Genomic DNA, 27,630 nt, shown 5'->3' with positions numbered 1-27,630 from the left:
CATTTCATATTTACAAGACCTAAATAATGGAATAGCATTAAGCTTCTACCACAGTCAGATTTTTTTAAATGCTCATTTAATAATAATTCTCTATCAATTAGATCTGTCAGTCACCTAGTTTAGGATGCACATTTTTATAATGTATTTGGAAAGTTCAAGAGGATGAAATAGAAACTCAATCATCAAAAGTTTATGTGTATATTTGTAGCAATGGATGTTTGGAAAGAGTCCTGCCAAAGGTGGACTGATGAATCAGAAGTTTTTAATGTTGTTTAAACTCATGTTAAGAGGGCTCCTTACAGAGCCACTGCATTTTCCCCTATACCTCCACTGTAAATCCCTTATCTCTCGGGCAGGAGTGTCCTGGGAAGATGTCCCAAGGTGTTCCCATTGGTCCCTTGTCAACCCCTCCCTTATTGGCTGTAAACCCCTTACCTTGATTGTGACCCCTCACCTGTGATTGGTCCCCAAGGGCTATATAAGCCCCCTCCCACAATTAAACTTCCTCTTTCGTCCTCTCTCCCCTGGTGTCTGGTGAGTGCTCCGTCTTGGGGTCACCCAGCCACGTGGCGGGGGGAGGGTGGGAGAGCATACTCCTTCCAGGTTATGGACTGAAACGAGGCCTGAAGGATCTCCCCCATCCCAAATATCTACCATTAGTCCCTGCCATGGGAACAGTCTTCCATCAACTTCTTCAATGTGAATCCTTCCCATAGGCTGCAATTCTTCATGAACTGCTACAGTGTGCGCCCTTTCCATGGGATGCAGTCCTTCAGGAACAGACTGCTCCAGTGTGGGTATCCCACAAGGTCACAAGTCCTACCAGAAAACCTGCTCCTTCCGCGTGGGCTCCTGTCCATAGATTCACAGGATCCTCTTCCAGCATGGGCTCTCCATGGGATCACAAACTCTGGCACCTCTGGCTATTCCAGCATGAGGTCTTCCATGGGCTGCGGTGTGGACCTCCATGGACTGCAGAAGAACAGCTTGCTTCACCAAGCCTCGCACAGTTGAACAGTATACACTAAGGGAACTGATGATGCCTGGCTGTGGTGATGGAATAAAACGTCATTTTATTTAATGATTGTATTGCAAAGGGTCTGTTCCATGGGACCATGTTCACAATTTTAGGACCATTGCTACTTCTGACATTCTCACCATCTAGAAGCTGACTTTTCAACTATTTTTAATGATATTTTTTCATAGGTGATATAAAAGTTACATCACAAGACAATGGAAATGGTATTAAAAATACTAATTACTTCAAATCTCAAAAGATAGTCATATATTGCATTTTTGTTGCAATAGATGGCTAAATAAATGTGTAGGAGCTCACTATAAAGAGGACATTGATTAACCCATTCATGCATTCTGTTTCTGGATTCATAAGGAATTCAGACACAACTAGGATGGAAACTGTCAGGACGTGATAAGGAGGTGATCTAGGGTCTTAAAGCCTGGGAGGACTGAGAAATGTCATTGAGGGAAATGTATTTGTAATGGTTTACTACATAAATAAACTGATTACATTGCATGTAATTGAAATTGCTGGCAAAGACAACCAATTCTGATTGAAAAGAATAAAAATTACAAAATGCTTGTTTACTAACTTATTTAAAAACTACTTAATAAATTTTTTATTTCTGTTTTGACTTATTTCAGTTATATATATATTGTTGTAATATGAATGTGTATTCTATGACTTGTGGCTCTAATTATTCACAGTGAGTTAATTTATTCCATTAATGTCTCATTCACTAAGAAGAATGGTAAAACCTCGAGAGTGTTGATTTGGATAAATATCTAGCAGCACAGATGTTCACATAAATATTTTTGAGCTCCACATTTTAAAAATCTTATGAAATCAACATTTCTTTGATCCTTCAAATGGATCTAATTTTCATTTCTCATTGAATCAACTGACCTGTTTTTGTGCATTTTTTTGCTTTCTTTTAGGGAAAATAAAGGCAGCTTTTAAACGCAAAACTGATTGTTTTATCTGGTTTATGAGTTTGTTGGGGGTTTGTTTGTTTGTTTTGGATAGTTTTTGGTTTGTGTTTTCTTCCTCCCCCTGAGCACAAAGCCTATTAAGCCAACATTTTTAATGGGCATATTTCAGGATGAACTCTTACATAAACAGAATGAGACTGCTTTAATTTCATTTTTAAGTCACGGACAAAAGTTAATACCTTCCAGTCTAAAGCCAATGTGACAGCTGAATATGAATGTAAATATCTGTAAAAGAAATTTAAGGATGTAAAAAATCTTAAATGGTTACTTATTAAATGCCATAAACATTTTTATATTAAAGAAGTTTAATAGTAACTTCTTTAAGAAGTTTGCTTGCTTGTGTGCTAGAAGAACTTAAACTAGTTCAGAAATACAACAGATTATGGTAGTATCCGTGTCTCTTAAAGGGCAAAATGAATTTCTGTTTTTGTAAAATAAGGATGTATGTATAATGACATCAATTATTAGTTTCATTTACCAAGGATAATAAAAAGTGATATCTTCATTTTTTAAATACATATTTCAGAAAGATGAGATTTTTTTCTATTTATATGAAAGAGTGTACTGGTTACAACCTATATGAAGAAAATTACCTTTACCTCAGCCAAAACTAGAAGAAACCAAATTTTCCTGAATGACCTTATAAAGGACAATAAAACAACATTCAGAAACAGTGTAAGATACATGCATGGATTACATTACTATTTTTAAAAGTTTCTTACTGATAGATTTGAAATGCAAATATAATTTGAAATAGAAACCAAAGGTTTACTTTAAATCAACAAAAGCCACCAAGTTCTTTACAAATGCGTAGTAAAAATAATATTGATGTATATCGATGGAGGGGCATGAACATAAAGCATACAGGCCAATGTGGTCAGCCATATGTTCCATTTATTATTTAATTAAGTCAACTTTTATACAGTTTAGTTTGTTTTGGGCGCATGCTTACAGCAAGGTGATTGGATAGCTCAGTCTGTACACGCATCTCATGTCTCCAGTTCATTGGACCTGATGTTCTGTCCACGCGGCCTGGAATCATACTTGGCATGTAGAGGCCTTCATAATTAGGGGCTTTCTGAAATCTGCAGGTGTACCTTTATCTGTACTTTCTCAAGGCTTTCTTGCTATAAACATACTATATTCTCAAACCTTATAATTAGACACACAGCTAACAAGTATAAACATTACATATTTTCACACAGTCTATAAGTATAAACATTACAGCTTACAACTTCTAAAGTCACGTCAAGCAAGGCCTACAGAAATGCAATAGAAATTGTTCACACAATTTGAATCCTGCAACAGATGTGCTTAATGCTAGATGAATGCATCCATTCTGTGTCCAGAGAAACTGATTTTTTTCTATACATTCTCAGATAATCTTCATGTACTAAAATATATGAAAAACAGGTCTCTCATGTGCTCACTTATACTTACATCTTTCTTTTCCAGATGACACGAGAGCAGTATATATTAGCAACACAACAGAACAGCCTTCCAAGGACTGAGCAACCTCAGTTTTACCCAGTAGGGATTTATGGATGGCGAAAGAGGTGCTTATACTTCTTTGTCCTACTGCTGTTGGTTACCATGATTGTTAATTTAGCAATGACAATATGGATTTTGAAGGTTATGAATTTCACAGTGGTAAGTATTAAGTAACTTTATGTACCCCGTTTCTTGACGTACAAACTGCTAGTTTTATTTCTTTTTTCCTTTACCATATTATAGAGAAATCTTGTAATTTTTGGTGAAAAATCGTATATACTACTTTGAGTGTTACTTCAGATATTTATACCTTTTATGTATATTTTGCAGTGAGTGGACTGGTGCCCTGTATTCAGATACTTCTGGTTAATCATATCTTCTGAAAATATATCTAGGTCTTAGATTTTTTTTTATTTGCCCAACCAAAAATGTCATGATGACTGCCCCAAACATCTTTTGGTTGCTTCTCACCACTGAATAATAATCAGTAGGAGTTTACTATATCTGTTCTGTGTGGTATCTCTCCTAGGAGGAAACTGGGTTTTTCAGATCAACATTATGGTGCCTTTTTTATCTTTTGTTGTTCTTAGTATTTTTTTTAGAGTTTGCTGACAATTTTAACTGTGTTTCACCTAGAACTTAGAGTAGCTGTTTTGGTGTTGATAGGGAAGTGGATAGGTCTAAAAGTAATATGCTTTTCTGAGACAGTCTCTGTCTGGAATCTTTAATATCATCAAAGTGTTATCAAATCTGTATTTCAGATGTACACTTGAAAGAATGTCTGCGTTTAGTGGAAACTGGTAGAAGTGCATACTAGTTGGCAGCAGATTAGTGTCTTTTTGTATATCAAAATAAAAGATAGAACTCTCAACAGTTTAAAATAGTAGTGCTTCTGCTAGGATCAGTGCAATCTTCCTCTTTGAATTTTGACCTTCATAAGCCGTATTTTGATGTAGTTGGTTATAAATTTCAAATTCCTATGGTCACAGAACTTTTCTATTCTCCATTAGTTTATTGGAAATAAAAAAACAGCCAACAAAAGCAGCATAGAACATATGTCTAAAGTTGTCCTAAATCTGTTAGTGCTCTGTAATGCGTTGAGTTATCTGAGACTGTTGTCTGGTGAGATGTATTGTGCAAATACATTGATACTTCTGAGTTTGCCACCTGTGGATGAATGTTTGATTAATATTTTGACAACTGTATGACTTTAATATTCATGTGCTGAAGAGTTGGTGAGAAGATTTGGGGCGTTGCCTTTTTTGGAGGCAGGGGCTGGATTTGGTTTTTTGGTTCTATTTTTTCTTTTTTATTTTTTTTTGTCATAATGCACTTTCAAAATAGGACATCCATATATATTTTTGCTTATTAATAATTGTTGATTTGTACAAGAAATATATTTAGGCATAACTGTTCATTTCAGTAAAATGGTCTGCTACTATGCCAGAGGAGAATTGAGAATGGACATTTGAATAGGATAAGAAGATGTTTTACAAAGCACAGAATTTTTCTCTGTGCAGAAGGTTGTATTCCAATAGAATATTTGAAAGTACTGTTTCCATATCTAGGAAATGTTTGACCTTCCACGGTAGAAGCTATTACAGTACTATCCAGCTTAAAGCTCTTAGAATTTGATCATGCAATCTTTTTAAAACTAAATTTAAAAAAAAGTAATTTTTAAATAGTTTTCTTTCCTGCACATTAAAGCTTTGTTAGAAGGTTAAAAGTTTATGGTGAATCACTAAATCAGTGCAAGAATCTAGTGCAGAAAACAAATTGTTTCAACTTTTATAAGCACTGTTCCTTGATCCTGTTTGAATAGATTTTGTTATTTATACACAGAAGAATATGAGTTTTCTTCTGCAGATTCATGGAATGGTAGTCTTCTGCTTGGACTAGTTAGTATCACATTGGAATATGTATTCAAAACTTGACTGCTAGAAGCCTGTCATGTTAAAAGTTCAGTAATATCTTCATGCTTATGTCCTCACATGCACATTTGAGCATGAGTGGGAAATTTGTATCAAGTCTGAAGGAGTCACATTCTTAGTGGTGGATATTTGAGAGTAAAATAATTTAGTTTATGAACCTAAAGTTATGTATTGCAATAGCAATACATACTATTGCAATACATGATACAAAAAATGCAATAGCTTTAAAATATGTATTTTTTTTTCCATGTATGTATATCTTGGTAGATATAAACCAAGAAATTTTATTTGTATAACTGAGCAGTGATAGGAAATCAGAAGTGCAGCTAGAAGCCTAAAGAATATTTACCCAAAAGGGGAATCTAGCCATGATAAAATAATTGCTGAAATTGGACTGCTTTGACATTTTGACATTATTTTAAATTATTTCCTGTTTTGGCATATGCCAGTGTTGAGCTTTTTATAGAAACAATAGTAATTGCACCACTTCAAGGGGTTATGAAGAGCCAGGTCATAGTTTGTCATTGCTGGCTGTCAATTGCAACACTGTTAATTTATATTAGCTGTTGACTTTCTATTTTTAACTATAAAGCTGCAGCCACTGGCAATTTAGCATAATAAAAGCCTTTCTGAGATCAAGTTTCCAATTGGAAAAGTTTTCTGAATATACTGACCTTGCACATAAAAGTCACATTCTGAATCTGAGCTACTTATACCATGCTCTTTTTATATGCAGAGAGGAGAAACAGGGTTTTCTGTAAGGCCACTCATCTCATGGTAAGACAGAACTGAAGTGAATTGTTCTTAAGGACAGATGTTGAATAACTTACTAAAGAAGTAATAAAAAGGAAAATATAGTTTATTTACAATTGTGTAAAAACAAGTTTCATTTTATCAGATTATGTAGTATGACTAGGAAATGTAGAGAAACTTTCAGGGATACAATCTCTTCTTCCAATGTACAATGTCAGAAACTTGAAAGGTAAATACAAGTTACAAATAATTGCCCTGATATGATATGTATCAGATAAGCAAAACAGAAGGTAATGACAGAACCACAGAGTATGCTGAGTTGGAAGGGATCCACAAGGATCATTGAGTCCAACCCCTGGCCCTGCACAGGTCTATCCCCAAGAGTCACACCACGTGCGTGAGAGTATCATCCAAATGCTTCTTGAATTCTGTCAGAATTGGTGCTGTGACCACTTCCCTTGGGAGCCTGTTGCAGTGCCCAACCACCCTCTGGGTGAAGAACCTTTTTCTAATACCCGACCTAAACCTCCCCTGACACAACTTCAGGCCATTTGCTCGGGTTTCATCATTGGCCACCATAGAGAAGAGATCAGTGCCTGCCCTTTCTCTTCCCTTCATGAGGAAGTTGTAGACTGCGATGAGTCTCCCTTCGGTCTCCTCTTTTCCAGGCTGAATAGACCAAGTACCCTCAGCTGCTCCTCATATGGCTTCCCCTCAAGGCCCTTCACCATCTTCATTGCCTTCCTTTGGATGCTCTCCAATAGCTTCATATTTTTCTTTTGTTGTGGTGCCCAAAACTCCACAATATTGAGTCTTGTGTTGTGTCTGGAAAACCCCTCTCACACTGGGGTGAGATGTGGGAGGGGGATTTGGACTCAGGAATTGGATTTTAGGGGTCTCAAACTGCCACATGACTACATTGTCTTTCCGGTGTTTTTCAATACCTCCCAGAATAATCTTCTCCATAACTTTACCAGGCACTGAAGTGAGACTGACAGGCCTGTAGTTTCCAGGGTCCTCTTTCTTGCCCTTCTTGAAAATTGGGACAACATTTGCCAGGTTCCAGTCAGCTGGCACCTCTTCGGATTCCCCAGACTGCTCAAAAATCATCTAGAGGGGCTTTGTGATGAGTCCCATCAGGCCCCATAGATTTGTAGAGATCCAGCTGGATCAGCAGATCCCACACAATTTCAGGACTGACTGAGAGTTGATCATTCTCACGGTCATGGTCCTCTAGCTCAGGGCACTGAGACCCCCTTGGTCTGTCATCAGTGTTGAAGACTGAGGCAAAGATTAAACACCTCTGCCTTGTTTCTATTCCTGTTTGTGAGGTGGCCATCCTCATCCTGTAATGGGTTGATGTTATTGTTACACTGCCTATTGCCATTAATATATTTGAAAAAAACCTCTTTTTATTGTTCCCCGTATTTCTGGCAGTTTCAACTCCAGTTGAGCTTCAGCAGAAGGATTATTACCTAGAGGAATCAGAGACATAGTAATCATTTTTTGAAAGACATTCCCCCACTGGTAGCTCAGTGTTACTGTCCTTTAATGTGTACTCAAGATGTGTTACCTCACTGTTCAATAATCTGTTTAGAAAGATACGTGTGTGGCCAAGAAGGCCAATGGCATCTTGGCCTGTATCAAGAACAGTGTGGCCAGCAGGACCTGGGACATGATTGACCCTCTGTACTTGGCAATGGTGAGATCATGCCTCAAGTACTGTGTTCAGTTTTTTGGCCTCACTTCTAAAATGATATTGAGGTTTCGAAGTGGTTCCAGAGATGGGAACTGGTGAAGGGGCTAGAAAACATGTCTTATGAGGAACAGCTGAGGGAGCTGGGGTTATTTAGCCTGAAGAAGAAGAGGCTCAGAGGGGACCTTATCACTCTCTACAACTACCTGAAAGGAGATTGTAGTGAGGTGAAGGTTGTTTTCTTCTGCCATCTCTCACATTAAATGATGAGAAGAAATGGTCTTAAGTTGTGCCAAGGGAGGTTCAGAATAGATGTTAGTTTTTTTTTTTTTCACTGTAAAAGTGATTAGGCATTGGAATAAGTTGCCCAGGGAAGGTGTGAAGTCACCATTTCTGGAAGTGTTCAAGGGGCATCTGTATGTGGCACCTGGGGATATGGTCATGCTGGGCTGATGGTTGGACAGGGTGATCCTGAACACCTCTCCTAACCTTGGTGATTCTGTGATTCTGTGAAAGCATGTAAGACCTTCAGGACAAAGAAGTCTCTCAACATTTCCACTGATAGATGCATGTAGCTGTAACACACCATACTATCCTGGGTTTACATGGAAAGTGATAATTCATAATGCTGTATTAGAAGAAGATCTGACCTTGAACAAAATGGTCTGCCCATAACTTAACCCAGAAATAATCCTTGACCTAAACTCATTATTGGAATAAAGCTCTTTATTGTTTTGCGTGCATCAAGTGGATACACTCTGTTCTGAGTGGTAAGGATAAAATAATGTGACAGTCTCTTACATTGTCCCCTAATGGAACCATCAAAATCTCTGAATCACATGGTTGAACTTTAAACTTCACCGATTGTACGAAATGCTTTCCTGAAAAGTAAACAACTGCTGTCTTCAAGAATGAACACAACTTTCCTCGTGTCTCTTAAGCCTGATTTTTAAAGGAGATATGTAAAACATATTGGAAAAATCAAGCCAGAAACTAAAATCTGTAACTTTTGTGAATATCAAAATAATAATCTTAGGAGACTTGAATTTCATGGAACATTTATAATTTCCTTTTTTTTTACTAACCTTGCCATGGTTCACAGGCTCCCCCGTGAAATGTGTGTCTTTCAATTTCCATCAGGATGTAATTACCTCTCACTTAGTCTATGTTATATGTGCTTAATCAAGCTCAAAGCTGCTAGTTACTTTTTTTTTGTGTCCACACAACTAGTATACTAGGGGTTTCAAGAAGTATAGGACACTCAAGTCATAACTCAGTGACATAACGTAGCATAAAATATGGACATATTGTATGTTTATAACATCCTTTCACATATGTAATACGTATAAAATTTAAAGGCTAGTAAGGAAAGAAATGTTTTTTGCTGTGCCTTTATTTTTGTTGTTATGTATTTGCATGGACCATAACGTAGGTGATTAGCTTACATTTTTTTAAAGATTTAATCACTTGAGCATTATTCTCTGATACAATTTTTATTTTCTACCATCTTTAAGTTATTCTAACCTCAGTAGAACTATAATTTTATATAATTTATTCTTCATATAGCTGTTACTGAATGAAGTATATTGACACTCTGTCAATCTGATTAATTATTCAGTAAAAGAGATTTACCATACATTTTTGTTACTAACCAAATACCAGTGTAGAAATACCTGACTGAAAGTTTTCTGCAGGTGTTTCAAGTTAGTTTTAAAAAACAAATTCGAAGTAGTCCTCTTACTGCTGTGAAGTGACATTGTAAAATAACGTGGGGCAATCAGCACAGAAACCTAAGTCCCCCTCTTGGTGGGGGAGACATTTAATAACTGGGCATTTATACATTTTCTAATATGTACACAATTGGCATTGATATTGACAGTTATTTAATATGACATTATTATTACATTATTGAAGTTTGGAGTTTGGTAAAGCTGAAAAAATTGTAATGGTAGAAAAAATGCCAGTGTGAACCCCTTTAGTTCTTAGCATCTCTTTTTGGTTGGCCCATAACAGCCACATATCCTAGGAATTATAAGCACCAAATTATTTTACTGGTTTTGGTTGTACTTTTGGTTCTGTGTGTCTCCATATTCTGATTTCCCCTTAGGAATCCACGTATTAAAAGACTTATTTTGTGACCCCCTCTAAGAATGCCGTTATCCACTTCAGATATTTTGTCTTACAGTGTTCCAGTGAGTTTTGACTGCTGTCTTGGCACAATGTTGTCTGTATTGATACATTAGACTCCACTTGTCAGTACTACCATGGGAATTACTTTTAAGATCAGGAATGAGACAACTTATCACCTGGGTTAAGACAGTTATTTCTTGAGGGAATTTGAACACCACTTTAGCTTCAGACATAAGCGGAGCATAAACAGCAGTTTAAATTTACTGGATAGAACTCATGTGTTTCATGCTCACAACTGAACATACTCTTGTTGCTGGTTGCCTAGCCCTGGCTTCAAGTTGTTTGGACAGCAGGTAGTTTGCAAGTTGAATGTCTGCTGGAAGACACACAAACGAATTAAACATGGTTTCTTTTTTGTGTGACAGCATATATAATAAGACAGATATATGCAACCATCAACTCTTCTGTACATCGTTATAGGTTGTCCCTATGTTCCTTTAAAAGTTTGACTTTTAGAGTTAGAAACTTTCAGATCTGCAAAAATCTAAGTCTGAATGATAATAAAATATTTAAATTACTTATACACACCAGTAAACAGAAATATATTGTTCTGGGTTTTGGTTGCTGTGCAAGAATGAGGAAATCTTTCAAATATTTAACTTAATATGTTGTTGGGACACAAACACACTTCTGATCTTAATATCCAAGACAGAGAAAACACAACTTCTTTAAAAGTACAGTTTGTCCATTAAACTTATAATTCAATACTTAAAGTTTTAGTGGTACAGAACTAAAGCAGCTATGTTCAATGTTTTTATCTAGATGTATAGCAAACTGTCTTCACATACTGAAGAAAATGAAAATAATTTATTTTTGAAACTATACTGTATAGTCGTCCATTTCTCAACAAGCACGAGAGTGATATGAACAGTTAGGTTTTTAAGATTCTTTGGTCACCTGTATCTCTTTATATGATGTTCAAAGTAGTATTCTGTTATCAGTTCAGTTGGTTCTGCTGATCTATGTGATGAAGATAGTGTTTGCCCATGACAGCTAACACAACTTCAAATAGAATTAAGACAAGGTTTTTTTCCATTTCTTAGCTAATTTTTGAGACATGTCCAATTTGTAGCAGATTGGCATTTCAAATTTATGAAGTTTATAGCTGTATGTTTCTCTACTCAACAATAATTTTGTTGTTTGTTAAAAAGAAAACTTTTTTCATTTGATGAAGGCAGCAGTTTGTTGTTAGGTTTTGAATAAATAGTAATAGTAGCAGTTGGTGGATATTTAATAAATATTTTCTGTCACATCTGCAGATTTATCTTATTTCAATGACAATAATTTATTGTCAATAATACATTTAAAACTGTAAATTATCTCATTTTCAAAATTTGTTATCTCTTAACTAGACAGAAAACTATTTCTCTAGATCCACCAGTACTTTAGTTTTCAAGAACTGGGTGTCCCATTTTGGGATGAATGCAAGAAAGCTCTTGTTTCCTTTTTTGTTTTTTTGTAGTGAGAAAGTTCCAGTCCAGAGCAGGCAATATCATTAATTATTTCTGATAAGAAACTTAGTCAAGATATGGGAGACCAAGGTTCAAATTCATGCAGTCTCCAATGTAGATCATGTCCCAGGTAAGTGTTCTACCCATAGGCTATTTGTTCTTATGATTTCTGATGTTTCTTTTTAATAGATACATGACATCTAACTTACTATTTCTTAGTTTCAAACATTGCATATCATCCTTGTAACAACTTTATTGAAAATTCCTATGAAATAACTGTATATTCCTCAGGAGTATTTTCTGCTTAGACTTATAATTCATTTGAAAAAATGTTTAAAAAACTTTCAGCTAGCTAAAATTAGTATTAGAAACCATACACGTGTGCATATGCACATGTATACAGACACACACACACAAAGTCTTATTTATATGACTCTGTTCTCATCTCCTTCTTATGTTGCACTGGAAAACAGAAACTTCAGCTTCTTGAATGAATCTGTGAGCTCCACGTTAATTCAAACACTTACTCATAGCATGTCAACAAATGAATCTTGCTATGAGTTAATTTTACTTGGACTTTTTCATCCCATTTGTTAACATGCATGTAAAAGCAAAACTTTGTAGAGCTGGAGGGTATTTTGTAAAACTTTTGTCCTCTAATTTGGAGTGCAGTAGGTAGGAATGAACTGATTTGTTCTTAGTCTATATTGAGCATTTCACATAGTTGCTGTCCTGAGTACAGTGCAGAATTCATTTTAGGTATTCCTAATACTGTTTTTCTAAATCACTTTTTTATCTCATTTTATATATGCACCTCCTGTAATGTATGCCTCCTTTCCTAGCACTTGTTGGGAGGAAAAAAATATCAGTGTCAGTGCAAGTATGGTGTAGGTTTACTTGACTGTATAGTAATATAAAATCTGTTGTGTCACAATGGAAAGGCAACTAATCTGAAGTCAAGTTTGCAATCTCCTATTTGTTACACATACATATGGCAACAGTTTGCATGAACAGTCTAGCCACTGTTGAACATATTTCGTTAGGTATTTTATAGTACTAGGCATCTCATGCAAAAAAATCTTTTGGTAAAAAGTAGGAAGGTACTGTTTAAAACAGTCTTATTTAATAGCACGTCTCAGCAAATATGAACTGCTGTCATTTAATGTGCAGGTTACATTACTGATTCTGGGTGGCTGAATGCAGATTTTAAATATTTATTTTATTCCTGAGATATATATCTGTACATTTTGGTATTCATTGTTATGAATTATGTCTGATGAAGAAAGAATGGAATATAATTAATTTCTCATTTTTATATTTATTTGGTCATGCGGATTTAATGTCAGAGTACTAATAAAGTTCCCAATAGAAAAATGAAATAAATACTTTGCACCCTATATAACCTTGTAAAAATGTGATTTAATTAACTATAGAAAAATATAATCTATTTATACAATTGTTTAAGCCATTTCAACCTGACCTTGCAGTGGCTTTGGAAAATTGTACTGTACTATCCAGGTCTTGACTTCATAGGGAAAACTGTCTATAAACAGTGTTTACTTTATAGACATGCATTGAGAACTTAAAGAGATGTTTGCCTGCACAAGGTCACTTCTTGCTCATTTGTCTCATTGCTTTGGATTTGTTTCATGAAGTGTCAGGACTGATTTAGAGTCAGCTTTATGCCACATCAGCAGACCAGCTTGCCACAGGTAGCTTGTCCAATGTTTCAAATTAAGTGTGGATGGCTTCATTTTCTTCTACCATTCACTGGAGTGAATCTGATTGTTCGTTAAACCATGACTGGTGCAATCTCTTATAAGGGTCTTAACATTCAAAAAGGACACTGAGTGTGGCTACAGAATGTACAGAAGCAGGAAACAACAACTTAAATTGATGTGGTAGGTTAGTTGAAAATGAAAAAAATATATATATATATATTCAGTTTATGGACATTTACCTTCTGTGAAATAATAATAATGTATTTAAGCTGAGTAAACCAATGTTTACTGGACAGCTTATTCTTAATCATTTACTCTGTAAATAGGCTGGAACAAGTATCTCAGAAAATATTTGCTTTCATGAAAATTGAATTAACTTAATTTCCATTATTGGCTTTTGGCTCTGTTTCCTTTCCATGTGTATTCAAGCATGACATTAGTGTTTGTAGAAAATGAGATTTTCAAGAGAATATTACATAAATAAAATTTTGCATTTGTAAAATTTTATCGAGTAAGCTAGTTCTGACACTTAGATTTGTCCAAGTGCATAGCTTGAATAGCAGATGTTTGAAGAGTGTTATTGTGTGCAGTCATTTTTAGTGAGGGGGGAAAAAGGAGAAAAGAAATCATTTTTAGTGAGGGGGAAAAAGGAGAAAAGAAATAATTTTTAGTGAGAGGGAAAAAGGAGAAAAGAAATTAATTTTGTGTATTGGGGTTCAAGAAAATAATCAATAGAAAGTCATTACACGGAAAGAAAAGAAGGCTAATGCATCACCATGTTTGTCTCAAGTAGGGCAACTAAATCAGACCGAGTTAATTTTATGGTTTGGGCCAAGTTTATTTAAGTTTATTTAGCAGTGATTGGAGAGATATCAAACCACTTAAACAAATTTTAGTTACTTGAAGGCACCAACAGTCTGTATGAATAATGATATATGTCAGAGTTCTTTCCTTTCTGTTTTTGGAATTATTTATGTGAGTATAGAGGGCAATAAAAAAATAACAGTCTATGCTTGGAATCCTGCTTTTATTTGTACAAATTTTCCATCTTGAAATAAATACAAGTCTGTGTACAGGAGCAGAATGTACTCCTGTAAATCTAGCCTAAATTAGACCTAGTACATCTAGGAATTATAATAAAAAAGAAATGGAAAGATAAGATGGAATACATAGTGATAAGTATCTTATGTGTCAGAGTATTCCCTCTTCTTTCTTATAAGTCAGGATATTAGATGTGTTGTTGAAATCACAGACAGGCTTAAATGATGAATCAAATGCAAGGAATTTTTTTTTTTTTAATAAAAAATTTGAATAAGGTGCTTGTCTGTCCTGCAGCGAATGAGGAGAAAAATTTTCAAGACCTTTACCCAAAAGATGCAGCACTGATGGGGATGTCTTATTTATGCCTGACAGTCACATTTTACTGCTAGGTATAAAAATCAAGAAATCCAATAAAAGCAGAATATAAATGATATTGCCAGAGATATTGTAGAAGTAGGGGAACCAGCACAAAATAAAAGTCAATGTTAATACACAGTCCTAAAGCTCTTGATTGTAATATAAATTTGACTGTCTTTTTGGAAAAGCCTAGTCCATCAGAGCTTGTCTAATGATTCATTATTGCAGGCAAGACTAAGCATACTCTGTCTGTCACATCAGTGTCCATCATGATAATAACATAGTCATGACTATTTTACTGTGATGTTCAGTTAAGTAAAACAAATTATGTATGGCCTTGTGTAAGATCTTGAGAGTTTTGGATGTATTGAATCTTTAAAAAAACCCCAAAACAAAAAAACCCCAGATACATATTTTAACATCTCTAATAATGGAATATGCATCTTTATGATGCATGGAATTGGTTTTATTTATAGATCTTTCTTTCCTTTCACCTCATTGGCATCTGTCTAAGCAGCAGAGCATTGTCAAGAAATGCTTTCCCAAACAGAAAATTCTAGTTACTATGTTTACTTTTCATGTTATCTTCAAAGTTCAGGTTTATAAATGCAAGGACGTGCAAGAGGGTAACAGGTTTCTGTCTACTTCAACTAAACCTAATTGGAATAAATATAATAAAAATAAAATCAGAATTAATATAAAGGAACTTTGACTAATTCAAATTTTAACCCATCTTTTTATATACTGTGATGGCACAAGTCAAAAAGGAAAAGGAGTTTTTTTTGTAGAATGAAAATCAAAATTGCTATCCTATTCTCCTCTGCTCAGTAGAGATGATATTTTAATAATATTTTAATGAAGGTAAATAAAAGTAGATTTATAGATAGATAGAAATTAAAAAATATATACTTGGTCATCTTCAAATCATACTTCTATGACATTTTTTAGAGGTGGAGCTTTTTCTTGTTTCCTTCATTGTCTTCAGGAGTATACAATTAAGTTAAGCCATCTTTCTGGGTCTGATCATGCTACATAGAAGTAGCAGAGGAAACAAATATCTATGTAAGCTTTATTGGCTGAACATGCAATCCAAAGGACACTTTTAAATAATTTTTTCACATCATATGTTAAAGCACATACTCTGACATTTTTACTTATTTACCAAATGATGATAATAACTATTAGAAAATATATTCATTTTTACAGTAGTCAATTTAAAATAAAAATCTATTTCAGCAGTTAAAAATAAAAAGAAATTCGCTTGTGGATTTGTTCTCCAGGCTGATTGATATAAGTTTACTGATATAAGCTTACACATCCAAATCTTATTTTTTATCAAGAGGGAGGTAAACTGTTACATTTGAATTTCCTGGTGGTTTTCATGTTTGTTTTAGTTATTCCATAATTAAAATACTAACTGTAAAGGGAGAGGGTTGATTTTTAAGCTTAGTTCTACGCTATCTTTCTCTCAGTTTTAAATTTCATAAATAATTTGCAAAGTGAATTAAATCACCTTATTACTTAACTAGATTTAGAAATTTTTTTTTATTATTATCATTATCTTGAGTGTAATTTTAATATAGATACCATAGAATGCTTAAAGAGAAACTATTAATAAAAGTAAGAGGAGTAAGATTTTAAAATTAAAAGATAGTATATATATACTCAAGCTAGAATCTTGTGTAAGTTAGTAATTGCATCTTTACAGTACTTCTGAAGTTTTAATGGGAAAAAACTGATTTAACTTATTTAATATTTAACCCTTGCTCTGTTATTTTCTGTTTCCGTCACTGGGCTCAGAGATCGTATTTCTGTTTTATGATTTGGAATGATTACTTATGTAAAAATACGTTTTAGCGAGTATTGTCATTATTTCAGTTATGAAGACTATATTTTTACTCCACAACATTTAAAATTAATTGTTTCCATTTCCACTACTTTGTAAAACAGTTCTGTTAAATTAATCAATGGGGACTGGAGATGGAAAGAATTAAAGCCTAAAATGACTTGTAGGTCCCTTCCAACTTGGTATATTCTTCTGTGAAAAAACAAAGGTTGGGGCAGAGAGCAAGCTTGCATACTGAGCCTTTCCTACTGCATTTGGATTTAAGGATAATAATATTGTGAAAACATACAGGGAATAAAACCCTACAGTACATTTTCTGTTTTTCATGGCCACAATGAAAGATCCTACTAAGAGGAAATAGATTGCTTCTGTAGAGTCTCTTAAAAAGAATGCAATTGGATCTGTTTTGTAGATGTGATCTACCTTCCTTCTTGAGAATAAATTACGATAATCTGTTCATTTTATTTTTATTTTTTTATTGAGCCCATCAGGGAAAACCTTTGTAGGAAAGATTTGAATGGAAGAACTATCCATGTCCAAGAAATCAAGTAATCTCTTATCTCTGGTCAGATATTTTGTTTGATTTAGTTCTTGTTTGGTTAGTTTTTTTGTTCCTTTGTGTTTTGTTTCCTTTTTAATTAATGATGTAGGTAAACATATTTGGTATTTAAGTCAAACAGATGAAATAGGTGAACTGTTATAAATTAGATGAAGTTCTCTTTCTATAATTGACCTCAATTTAAATAATTGCCACAGCTCTTTAAATTGAAGTCCTCTTTTACTCTAAAGAAACGCCATCTACAGAATGCTTCTACGGAAATCCCTTTGTCATGGCTACCAAAGGATCACAATTTTTTGTGGTACTTAGGCAGGTCCTGTTGGACAGGAAAAAAAGGCAAAGAGTATGGCAACGCAAAATCTGTGGCAGATATAGAACTTTGGGGGGATATGCTTTCTATAAACCCTCACAGCACTTCTGATATTTAGCCGAAGTGTTCTGATCTGCAGTTCTTAATATGAACTGTGGAAAAATAAATATCCTGTTATGAATTGTTATCTGAGCTTTCATCCTGTCAAAGGACTGTTATACTTCTGTTTTAAGATTTAATAAACCTGTAACCTGTAGCTTGCTGAAAGTTAACAAAGCATTTATTTTCAAGAAAATAAAATTCAATGGCAGATAAAGGAATTTATTACAATTTATTATTGTTGTTGTTATTATTATTATGTACAAATAAAATATTTTTATAGTCTGAAGGCAAATTTTAATGGATTTTGGATTCATAGTGTGTGTGAATAAAATACTTCGAATACCATAGTGTTCAGGTGAAACCTGAGTTACATGTAAAGTAAAAGTAAAACAAAACAGCTGTTAATTCTTAAATATTCTTAAAAATTCTGAACATATTTAAACCATTGCTTCAATGAAAATAAAAATAAGTATAGAGTATAAAACAAGATACAATATAATCACAGATTCTTGAAGTAATAAGCTCAGCTGAAATATGCTGGCAGGCTATTAGTATTTGTTGGCAGAAGATCTAAATAGTCCATCTAACTAGTTTGTTTATTACAGTGGATTAAATCCACTAAAATTTATTTAAAAAACCCCACCATATACCTAGAATAATATCTGTGCTTATTCTCAGATCTCTCTCTCCATCCCTCTGTAAAATCTACAAGGAAGAGGCCACTATATGAGTAGCTCGGATGAGGTTGCTTTACTTTCTTTATTTTCTATTTGCTGTTTATTACAAGTTAGGGAAGCAAAAGCATGTTTCAGCTATCTCTATCTTTCTAGAATCCATTGTGTGTCTACTCCATTCTGGTGTAGGCATGCAAGCCCTTTGTGTTTTCATATGTGTGTATGAAACACACATGTGTACTTACACAAGTACACACGCGGATCACAGACAGCCTTTCTTAGGCTGGCTGCATATTCATATTCATTCCTTGTTTGCCCTCTGATCGTGATCAAGTCAATGTACAAGCAAGGACTCCCAGAAGATTTTCCATACAATCAGATTTGATGTACTTTAAGATTTAGCTATAGAAACATAATATAATGAAAATTTTAATTCACTTTGCCTATGTGGTTGGAGTTGTTTAATCTCTTTGAAGTAGAGTATCATCACAGAATACTAGAATATCTTCCATACTGAATCTTGAAACTAACAATACTAGAAAAAAAATCCACCTCCACTATTTCTTTATAGAATTTTATATATAGTTTTTTATATATATAATTTTATATATAGTTTTTTTTCAACTATCAACTGAAGCAAATGAAAACAGTCTCTGATCCACATACAGCACATTAGAGGTATGGTGTTAGTATTAATGATATCTGAGGTGTTCATTTTCCAAAAATACCCAGAAACTAAAACCCACTCAATATAAGAGACAAAACAACCTTTCCAATCTAAATTTAATGTAAAGTGAAAGCAGAAAAGCCTTGTATATTTTTAGTGTCTTTTTTTTTTTTGACAAAAATGGTCTTTTTATTAAGTGCTTCAACTTTCTCCTGGTTTTTATTAGATTAGTTTCCTTAGAAAGCAACCCAAATCTATATGCCTGTGTAAAAGCAGCCTTCTAAAGTCTATCAAATTTTTAAAAGTACATGAGTCAGCAAAAACTTCATAAGTCTTCAGGTAATGACAAAATAAGTCAAACTATGTTTCCTTTTTTTCACTTTTATAAGTGAATCATAGAATCATCAAAGAATTATAGAATGTTTTGAATTGGAAGGGGACCTTGAAGATCATCTAGTTCCAACTCCCCTGCCATGGGCAGGGGCACCTTCAGGTAGACCAGGTCGCTCAGAGCCCCATCCAACCTGGACTTAATCACCTCCAGCAATGGGGAATCCACAACTCCTATGGGCAGCCTGTTCCAGTGCCTCACCATCCTCACAGTAAAGAATTTCCCCCTAATATCGTATCTAAATCTACTGTCTTTCAATTTGAACCTATTTCCCCTTGTCCTGTCACTACATGCTCTTGTAAGGAGCTTTCCCCCATCTTTCCTGTAAATTCCTTTCAGGTACTGGAAGGCCCCAATTAGGTCACCTCGAAGCCTTCTCTTTTCCAAGATGAACAATCTCAATTCTCTCAGCCTTTCCTCATAGGAGAAGTGCTCCATCCTTCTGCTCAGCTTGGTGGCCCTCCTCTGGAGCAAGTGTTAACTGTTTCCCTATTTTCCCGCAATCCATTGTCTTAATCAATATCACTCATTGCCATGTAACTGATATTACTTGTATGCTACTTGAATATAGTCACATAATAGTGACGAGCATGAGGAGAGAAACTCCAAGAAATAAAATACTTTAACTACTCTAATTTTATGTCAGTGGAATTACTCATATAGCTACACTTCAAAATCTGTTGTATGCATTTGAATTCCATCATGCTGCAAAGGGAAAGTTAAAGGATGTGCAGGAAAGGATGTATTGACAAGGGAAGAAGAAATGTGAGGGAGAAGAAAGGACTAACCTAGTGTGGTAAAAAATTATGAGATTGAAAAAGAATTATGAGATGGAGAAGTTGAAATAAAGAAAAAAGACCATATTTCATATAAAAAAGGTTTCTTAGCTAATAGATGTATTAGCCTCAGGAAGCAATATGTTTCAAAATGAAAAACAATACATGATTTTTAGATCTCTAAAATTAAAATGGTGACAGCATTAGCAGAATGATGTACTGAAAAGAAGTATTCTAGTCTTCTGAATAAATCATTGGACAAGGACTATGAAAATCACAGTTTGGTTTTTAGCACTCTTTGCAGTTTCTTAGCTGTGAATATTAATGATTTATTACTTCTAAATGGAAGTTATTGGAAAACTTGAATGAGAGCAGCCCTGAGGAGAAGGATGTGGGGGTCAGTTCTCTTCTTCTGATGAGAAATTTGACATGACCCATCAGTGTGCAGCTCAGAGAGCCAACTGGATCCTGGGCTGCATGAAAAGAAGCGATTCTCCCCTCTACTCCACTCTCATGAGACACCACCTGGAGTACTTGCACAAGTATTTGATTTTTATTTCATGGATTTTGTCATTTTGTTAGTAATAAACTGTCTTTAAATAAACATTAAAAAAGCTTTTCTGATAGTAATCGACTAGTATAGTTTTGGAAAATAAAGAAAAAGGAAATGAGAGTCAAAAACAAGTGGGATAGAGTAAGCAATAGAAAAAGAAAGAAAAGAGAAAAGGAAGATACGAAAAGCAGGACAAAACCAATAACTGTACTCCTTACTCTTTTTAAGTGTCTAATGTAGGACTACACAAAGTTTTATAAGCACAGAGATATACTCTGAAATATACCTAAAACTGGGTTCTTGAAGTGAGTTGGCATTTTATTCACATGGAACTATACTGAATATATACTGAATATACTTTATTATCTTTCAGTGGAAGTAGACACTTGGTTTAACTTTCTCTGAAAGTCTCTTCTAGAGGAAATACAAGTCTATTCTTAAAAATTATAATTACCTTTCATATAACTGTAAGATAAATGCTAGCATATTTAGCAGTACTGGCAATGTGTTCTTTATGTGTGCATTTTCACTGTGCCACTGTAGATGTGGCCTGTATGTGTTAGCAGAGAAGCATGAAGTACACTGCACATTCATTTTTATATGATTTATGGGTTTAAATTTATCTTGAAATATTTAAGTATGCTAAAAGTGCTTGAAATATCTAGAAGGTACTCATTAGTTGTTCTATTATTACTTTGTCCAATTAATGGAGGGCTATAAATTTTATATTAATTTAGAAATGCATTTGGCCTCTAACCATTATGATCTTTCATGATATGGTGATGACATTAAATACGCACAATTGCTGGATGCCAGAATTCTTTCAGAAATATTTATTACATATGATAAGACTGTCTCTAAGCTCTATAAGATACTACAAAAATTGAGAGGATGTAAATAAAAGGAGAGAAAGGTCTTTAGTGAGATCTTTAGTAAGAAGTGATTTCAGGCTGTAGTGGTTTGAGCCAGGTTTTCCCCCTGAAACTAAGAAAGTGGTAACCCCCAGGGGGTGGTGACCCTTGGGGCTTTACCCAATCAGTGCTCCTGCAAAATATAAACATATCTCTGGAGACCGGAAGAGAAACAGTGGTTCTTGTGGTAAGAAGAAGAGGTGGCCATGTTGTAGAGGCCACGAGGAGAAGGGGCTCCGGCCCCTTGGGGGCCTCTGCCCCCCCCAGCCCCCGGTTGGGGGGCTGCAGGGACTCAGAACTGAACTAAGTACCTGTGTCTGAGATGCCGAAGGAGTTTTCTCCACTGCGAGTGGGTGACGGAGCAGCAGGGACAGCAGCGTCCGAAGAACAGTGGCAAAGAGCCAACTGATAAAGACCAAAGGAACAACATAAGCCAGTATGCAACCAGGGCAGACAGAGAGCTGTCTAAAGAGAAGGAAAAGAGAAGAGCCAGCAGCAGAAAAGCAGGACAAGAGACCCGAGCCAGCAGCAGGAAGAGAGTTTCGGAGGGTAAGAACTGGACAAACCAAAACCCCCAAACTCACTAGAGACCCCTCTGAGAAAGAGGAGGGGGTGGTGGACTGAGTGGAGTCCTAAAGTGCAGTATGCACTACAGAGAGGAGCAAAGAAGCTCCGACCTCCTGAGAGCTCAGCCAGGATGGCCAAAGGAATGTGTGTGGAGGGGGTGACCTTGGGCTTTTCCCCCCCTCCTTGCTGCAGCTTCAGAGAAGCTGGCAGCCATCTTTGAGTCAGAGCATGAGAGCTCTGCACAGGGGCTTGATTTCCTTGAGGATACCAGACTGTCACGAAGACCCCCGTGCTTCGTGATATGACCATGGTGTAGCGGCCGTGTCTGGGGTTACGCAGCCCATGGAAAGACCCCCTGTTTGAAGACGGGGGCCGAGAGAGGCTTGGAAGACCTCCCTCGTGTGTGCTGGCAGAGAGCCAGCAACTACTACTGCTGCCTAGAAGAGAAGACACAGAAAGCCTACTGCCTAGAGAGAGAGAGAGACCTGCTGCTAAAAAGACTGGAAGGGGTCTTTTCTTCTTCTTCTCTCCTAGACTTTTATTTGGAGAGAGAAGAGATTTGGCCCATTGTAAATATTATTGTCATGGTAGAGATAGATATAAAGTTAAGATTGTATGCAGTGTATTATAGTATTTATTTATGTGTATAGTCTTTGTAATATATTCCTTCCCCCATATTGAGTCTCGTGTTTTTGTCTGGAAAACCCATCTCACATGGGGTTGAGATGTGGGTGGAGGGCTAGGAATCGGAATTGGATTTTGGGCCTTTTCAAACCATGACACAGGCTTACAGTAAGGCAGAGGAAAAAGGAGAATATAGGCTGAGTCTTGAAAATGAGAGAAGATTTAAAAGGAAGAAAAGGAAGGAAAGAGAGAGAAAAGAAAAAATATCATCACTTCAATGCAAATTAAGTCGACAATTTCTAGGTGTTGATTTGAGCCTCATTAGCTAGGTATAGGTAACTAAATAAGTAATAAGGAGTATAATTAGTGAGACAAAATATAGGTAAAAGTTGATGGATTAGCATAGAATTATTGATGCTGACAGCCCTGTGTTCTCCAGGGAAGCATTTGTGCGAAGTTAGGAACAGATACTGAACAATATGACACATCTGATTTTATGCTGCTTGTGCGAGCTGACCCCTGGCATTCTGTGTGAGGTCAAAAGATTTCTGAAATTTTAGTGAGGAGAGACTGTGGACATGGAGGCTGATTGCTCAAATCAGGTGTTTGTCTTGCCTTTCTGCAAATATCTGATGATCATGGTTTCACAATAAAATCTAAGGCTGAGTAGAGAACACCTGAAATACTAGTTGTTGTATAATTCTACTGCTTTTTAAGATGTGTTGTCTAATCTATAGTAATGTATTCTTCTCTTCACTTGAAGGGTTGAAACTATTACTGCAAGTTATTCTCACAACTGAAAATTAATTTTAAGTAAACAACTTGTAATGCACAGTTTAGGAAAGGATATACAGAAATATACTTTATAGCTACAATTACATTTATTACTTGAAGTACTACAATTTATTTTTTTAATTCCATAGGAAAAATATTGATTCAATCAAATAAAGATCCAATTTTCATTTAAAACTTCAATAACTCTTCTCTCTGTCCCCATAATCTACATGCTGATTTTTGACATTTAAATACTGTTACTTAACCAAAGCCACTGTTTTGAAATCCAGCTGTTAACAAAGACATTTTTCTCTAGCTACTTTCTTTTATGCACTTTTGCTACAGATATAGAGAGAGTTAACATAGTTGACAGAGAACTATTGAAAACCTCTGTTCCTTCATGACCTTCCCTAAAAGTAACATTGTTGAGATAAATTACTTGATGACATAATTATCATACAAGAGACCCAAGTTCAATATCTTATCTCTGACAACAGCAAATAATGCTTGTGTAGGAAAGAATGTAGACCAGAGCAAGTGTATAGTAGTGCTTCCCCAATGCTCTCCCATCTTACAGATTTAAGGTTCTGAGATTTTGAGGGCTACATTATAGCAATGTGGCAGTAGATGTAGTTGAAGAAGGACAACAGAGGTTTAACACCGTAGTGGAATAGAGAGAAAATAAAATTGGCTCTAACACCTTGCATCACAAAATTTAGCCTTCTTTGATCCTGAAATACCAGGAAAAATACAGGATGAAAAGCAAAGGATAGCATGCTTTGAAAAGTGGTGTAATTTGTGTAAAAAGTAATGCCAAGTGAGTAAAATATTGTTTAATGTTTCTTGATCACCCTTTTTTCTTCCTCCAGATAATGCTACAAGTCATTCATAAACAGGATATTAATACCAAAGTTCATAATTCATTGAAGATTTCAGCTGGCTCATGTGGCTTCCTTCTGTAAAGTACCACACCACCTTTTGTGATAAGGTACAATATTATAATCAATATGAAAATGAAAATTTGGATTTTACAAGTGCCAAATGGAATCATCCGCCAAAGTGGTGGATTTATTAAATAGGGAGAAATTAGGGGTTGCAGTATCCTAAAGATACTGAGATAATGCAGATTTGCCAAATTATGTTTTCACTGATCATTAAACATGTGTTGACACAAAGGTACATCTGAAAATGTGACAAAAAAGAGACATGCTTAGACATAGGTACTACAGACATTTTCCCTAGGAGAGTATTGGAACTGAAAGTAATCATAGTTTTCTGCTCAAGAATCAGAAGTTTAAGTTGGAAAGGTGAGATGGAATCAGGGTTCTGTGCCTTGGCCAGGAGAGTGTCTGTGGCAGTGGTGCTGGAATTGACAGAATTTCAGTATGTTTGAGGACAACAACTCAGAAAATGATTTCTCAAACAAGATTGGGATGTGTTTGTTTGTTTGTTTAGAGCAGTATATCTTGTCCCTCCCATTACTTCTTTGGCTTTTGTACTATCTTACTAGTTATTTTCTTCGAGATAATAGGCCTGAATATTTATGAATCTTAAACTGAAACATGAAAGTAGGAAATAAAACTCTCCGTTATCTTTCCTGAAGTTGAAAGTTAATTTTCACTGAGGTAGTCTGAGAGAAATTGTCAGTCAACACTCAGTGAAGTGTCACTACTCTGTATGTTTCATGTTAACCATATGGAAGAGTTAATTAGTCAGTAGATGATGGTTTCAGTTTCATGTCAGTTAAGAACTACGGGTGATTATCAGAAACTGCAGATGAATTAAACACTGTATGGAATATCACAACTTTAGATATAATTTCACATGGATAAACATGTAACAAGCATGTACTAACAGAGCTGTTCAGACTCAGCAATAGGGTTTTTCTTGATTCTTTGAGAAATAATCTGTTGAAAATATATTCCAACTGAGTCAATAAACATGTCTTCTTAATGCATTTTCAACATAAGTAAAATTTAATAAACAATAAAGATAAATAAATTAATAGCTTAATGCTATCTGAATATATCTGATAGAGATTTTATCATAGGAAGCTATAGGAACAACTGACATGAGTGGAACAAAATTTCTTCTGGACTGGGAAAATTTGCATTTAGAAAATGAATGTTACATTTTGCAGAGGATTCAGTCAGCCTCTCTGTCTCAGGAAGGTTATAAGCCTGGATATGGTGGCAAACATTAATTTTTAATCTCTTTACACAAAGAGATTTATAAGTGAAAAAGCTAATTAGATAATAAAAAAGATACACATAGAACCACAAAATTTTACTGTTTTGTATAAAATCTAAGGTAGTAAATATAATGGCACAAAAGGCTAACTCCTGGTTAGTATTAATTTTTTATCATAGATGGCTGATTTCATGCCTCATGATTTAGATTATGAGAATTATTTTTAAAATTGTGATGCAGTATTACTGGTTTGGATATACATTTTGTATTTGCTAGAAAAGATAAAACTACTTTCTTTCGCTCTTCAGCTTCTGTGTCGTATACTTTCTACTGATTTTTTTTTTTGTCAAGTAATGATTACCATAGCATTGCATATCTAATTGTGTGAAAATTCCTTGTGGAAATACAAGGAAAAAGAATAATGAGTAAGGCCTATGTATTAGTAACAGTAATATACCCTGGAAGCATTTAGATTCTTGATACCATTTTGCCATTCTGGATTAACCTTGGTGGCCTTTTATGAATTGGATGTTGTATACCATTCTAGGTTATGTTTGCTGTTCTTTTATTTCTCGAAGGTGACGCATATCTTGGAGGTCCTGTATCATGTATCAGTGATGATGTTTTCTATATTCCTGGGCATTTTTCATGGTGATAAATGTCTACCTTCAGCACCTGGGGTTTTTTATTAGTTTTCTAAGTCTTTAATATAAGCGGTTTCAAGATTGTTTCAGTAACATTTTTATATTGTACTGAAAACTGAAGGAATCAAGAAATTCCAGATGTCGAGGTACTTGGAAATGGGAGAAAAAATCTTCATACTAGCAGAATTTTATGGTCACAGGAGCTGGCAGGGCTTGGTTGCTGGCAAAGGATGTATCTGATATATGTCCTGTTATCAACAGGATAAAGGCAAGTTCATTTACATCTTTTATAAAATTGAATGAAAGATTTGCATACAGTCTCACAGCTTTGGAATAATGTAGGTTGGACCATAGGTTGTTATTTCATCTGATCCCAGTCGAACATGGGCCAAGTTTTACAGACTTCTGCAGTCTGGCTGGTGCGTTTTGCATTGTTGCAGCCTATGGGAGATCTATTTGAACCTGATTAATTCTTTCAGCCTGTGATACCTACCCAGAATATGACCTGACTGATGCCTTCTTCCCTTTGTAGGCTCTTTCTGCATGGGAGAAGAAGGTAATTGCTGCCTTACAGAAAACATTGAAGCTACTACTAAGTAATTTCAGCTTGGTTTCTTCCTAACCCTGTTATGCTGTATGTGCCCCTGTGAGCAGCTGGGCAAAACTGAATCTAAATAGGCAGACTGATTCCTACCTGCAAGAACAAAGTCTGCAATATTTATTTCAACAGACTTCACAATGATCCTAATAAGTATAGCATGCATCCTCAGGAAAGGACTTTAGCCTTTCTCCTCATGAAATTTCTAGCAGCTTAGGAGAGCATCTTGTTAATGGAACTAGTTTGGCACTTTTCACTGTGTACTTCATTAACACATTATGGGGATGTATGAGTATGGTAATGAAAAATCATTTCTAGTAATGGGAAAATTGATCCATATTAAGCACATTACACAGGACCTTTTTTTTAATTTTTGCTCAAATAATTATGTCTGGGATTTGAGAACATTGAAAATCAGGTGATTTGAGGCAGTCTGTTCTCATAGTGCCCTTTAGCACTGTGATCAAATAAAGTCCTGCTCACTAGAAGAGCACAAGTGATCCACTTTGGGAAAAAAACAGGTTTACTCAGGTGTTTTTAAATCTACCAGCACATGCTCCAGTGGAAAAGTTGATCTTAGCAATTCAAACATGTTAAGATGAAAACAATGTATATTGTTAATCAAGCAAAACTCTTCTTAATTCATATGACTCAGTGTTTACATTTTATGTGCTCTGCTTTCTTAATGTTGAAGTGAGATAATAACAGGTACTTTCAGTGGCTCAATCTTAAATTAACTTTTTATTATTAACTATGCAACACTATGAACAGTGGGAAAACATTTGTCCCAAAATTGTTGTTCC

General features: G+C 35.2%; 1 protein-coding gene across 2 annotated transcripts in view; it reads left to right on the top strand.

The window, feature by feature from the left end:
* SGCZ (sarcoglycan zeta) overlaps positions 1-27,630 on the top strand; it is a 451,809-nt gene that overhangs the window by 256,165 nt on the left and 168,014 nt on the right. Inside the window, exon 3 of one of the 2 annotated variants that reach the window (XM_027676459.1) lies at positions 3,466-3,660. In XM_027676459.1, the coding sequence (XP_027532260.1) occupies positions 3,466-3,660 (195 nt within the window). Of the gene's footprint in view, positions 1-3,465; positions 3,661-11,612; positions 11,653-27,630 lie in introns of those variants that run through there. The other variant, XM_027676460.1, reaches the window with a different exon arrangement.

The sequence above is a fragment of the Neopelma chrysocephalum genome, unplaced genomic scaffold, assembly GCF_003984885.1.
Source record: "Neopelma chrysocephalum unplaced genomic scaffold, ASM398488v2 Primary Assembly neopelma1_42, whole genome shotgun sequence".
NCBI lineage: Eukaryota > Metazoa > Chordata > Aves > Passeriformes > Pipridae > Neopelma > Neopelma chrysocephalum.
The sequence above is the reverse complement of the archived record's forward strand: the minus strand, read 5'-3'. Positions and strand labels throughout refer to the sequence as shown.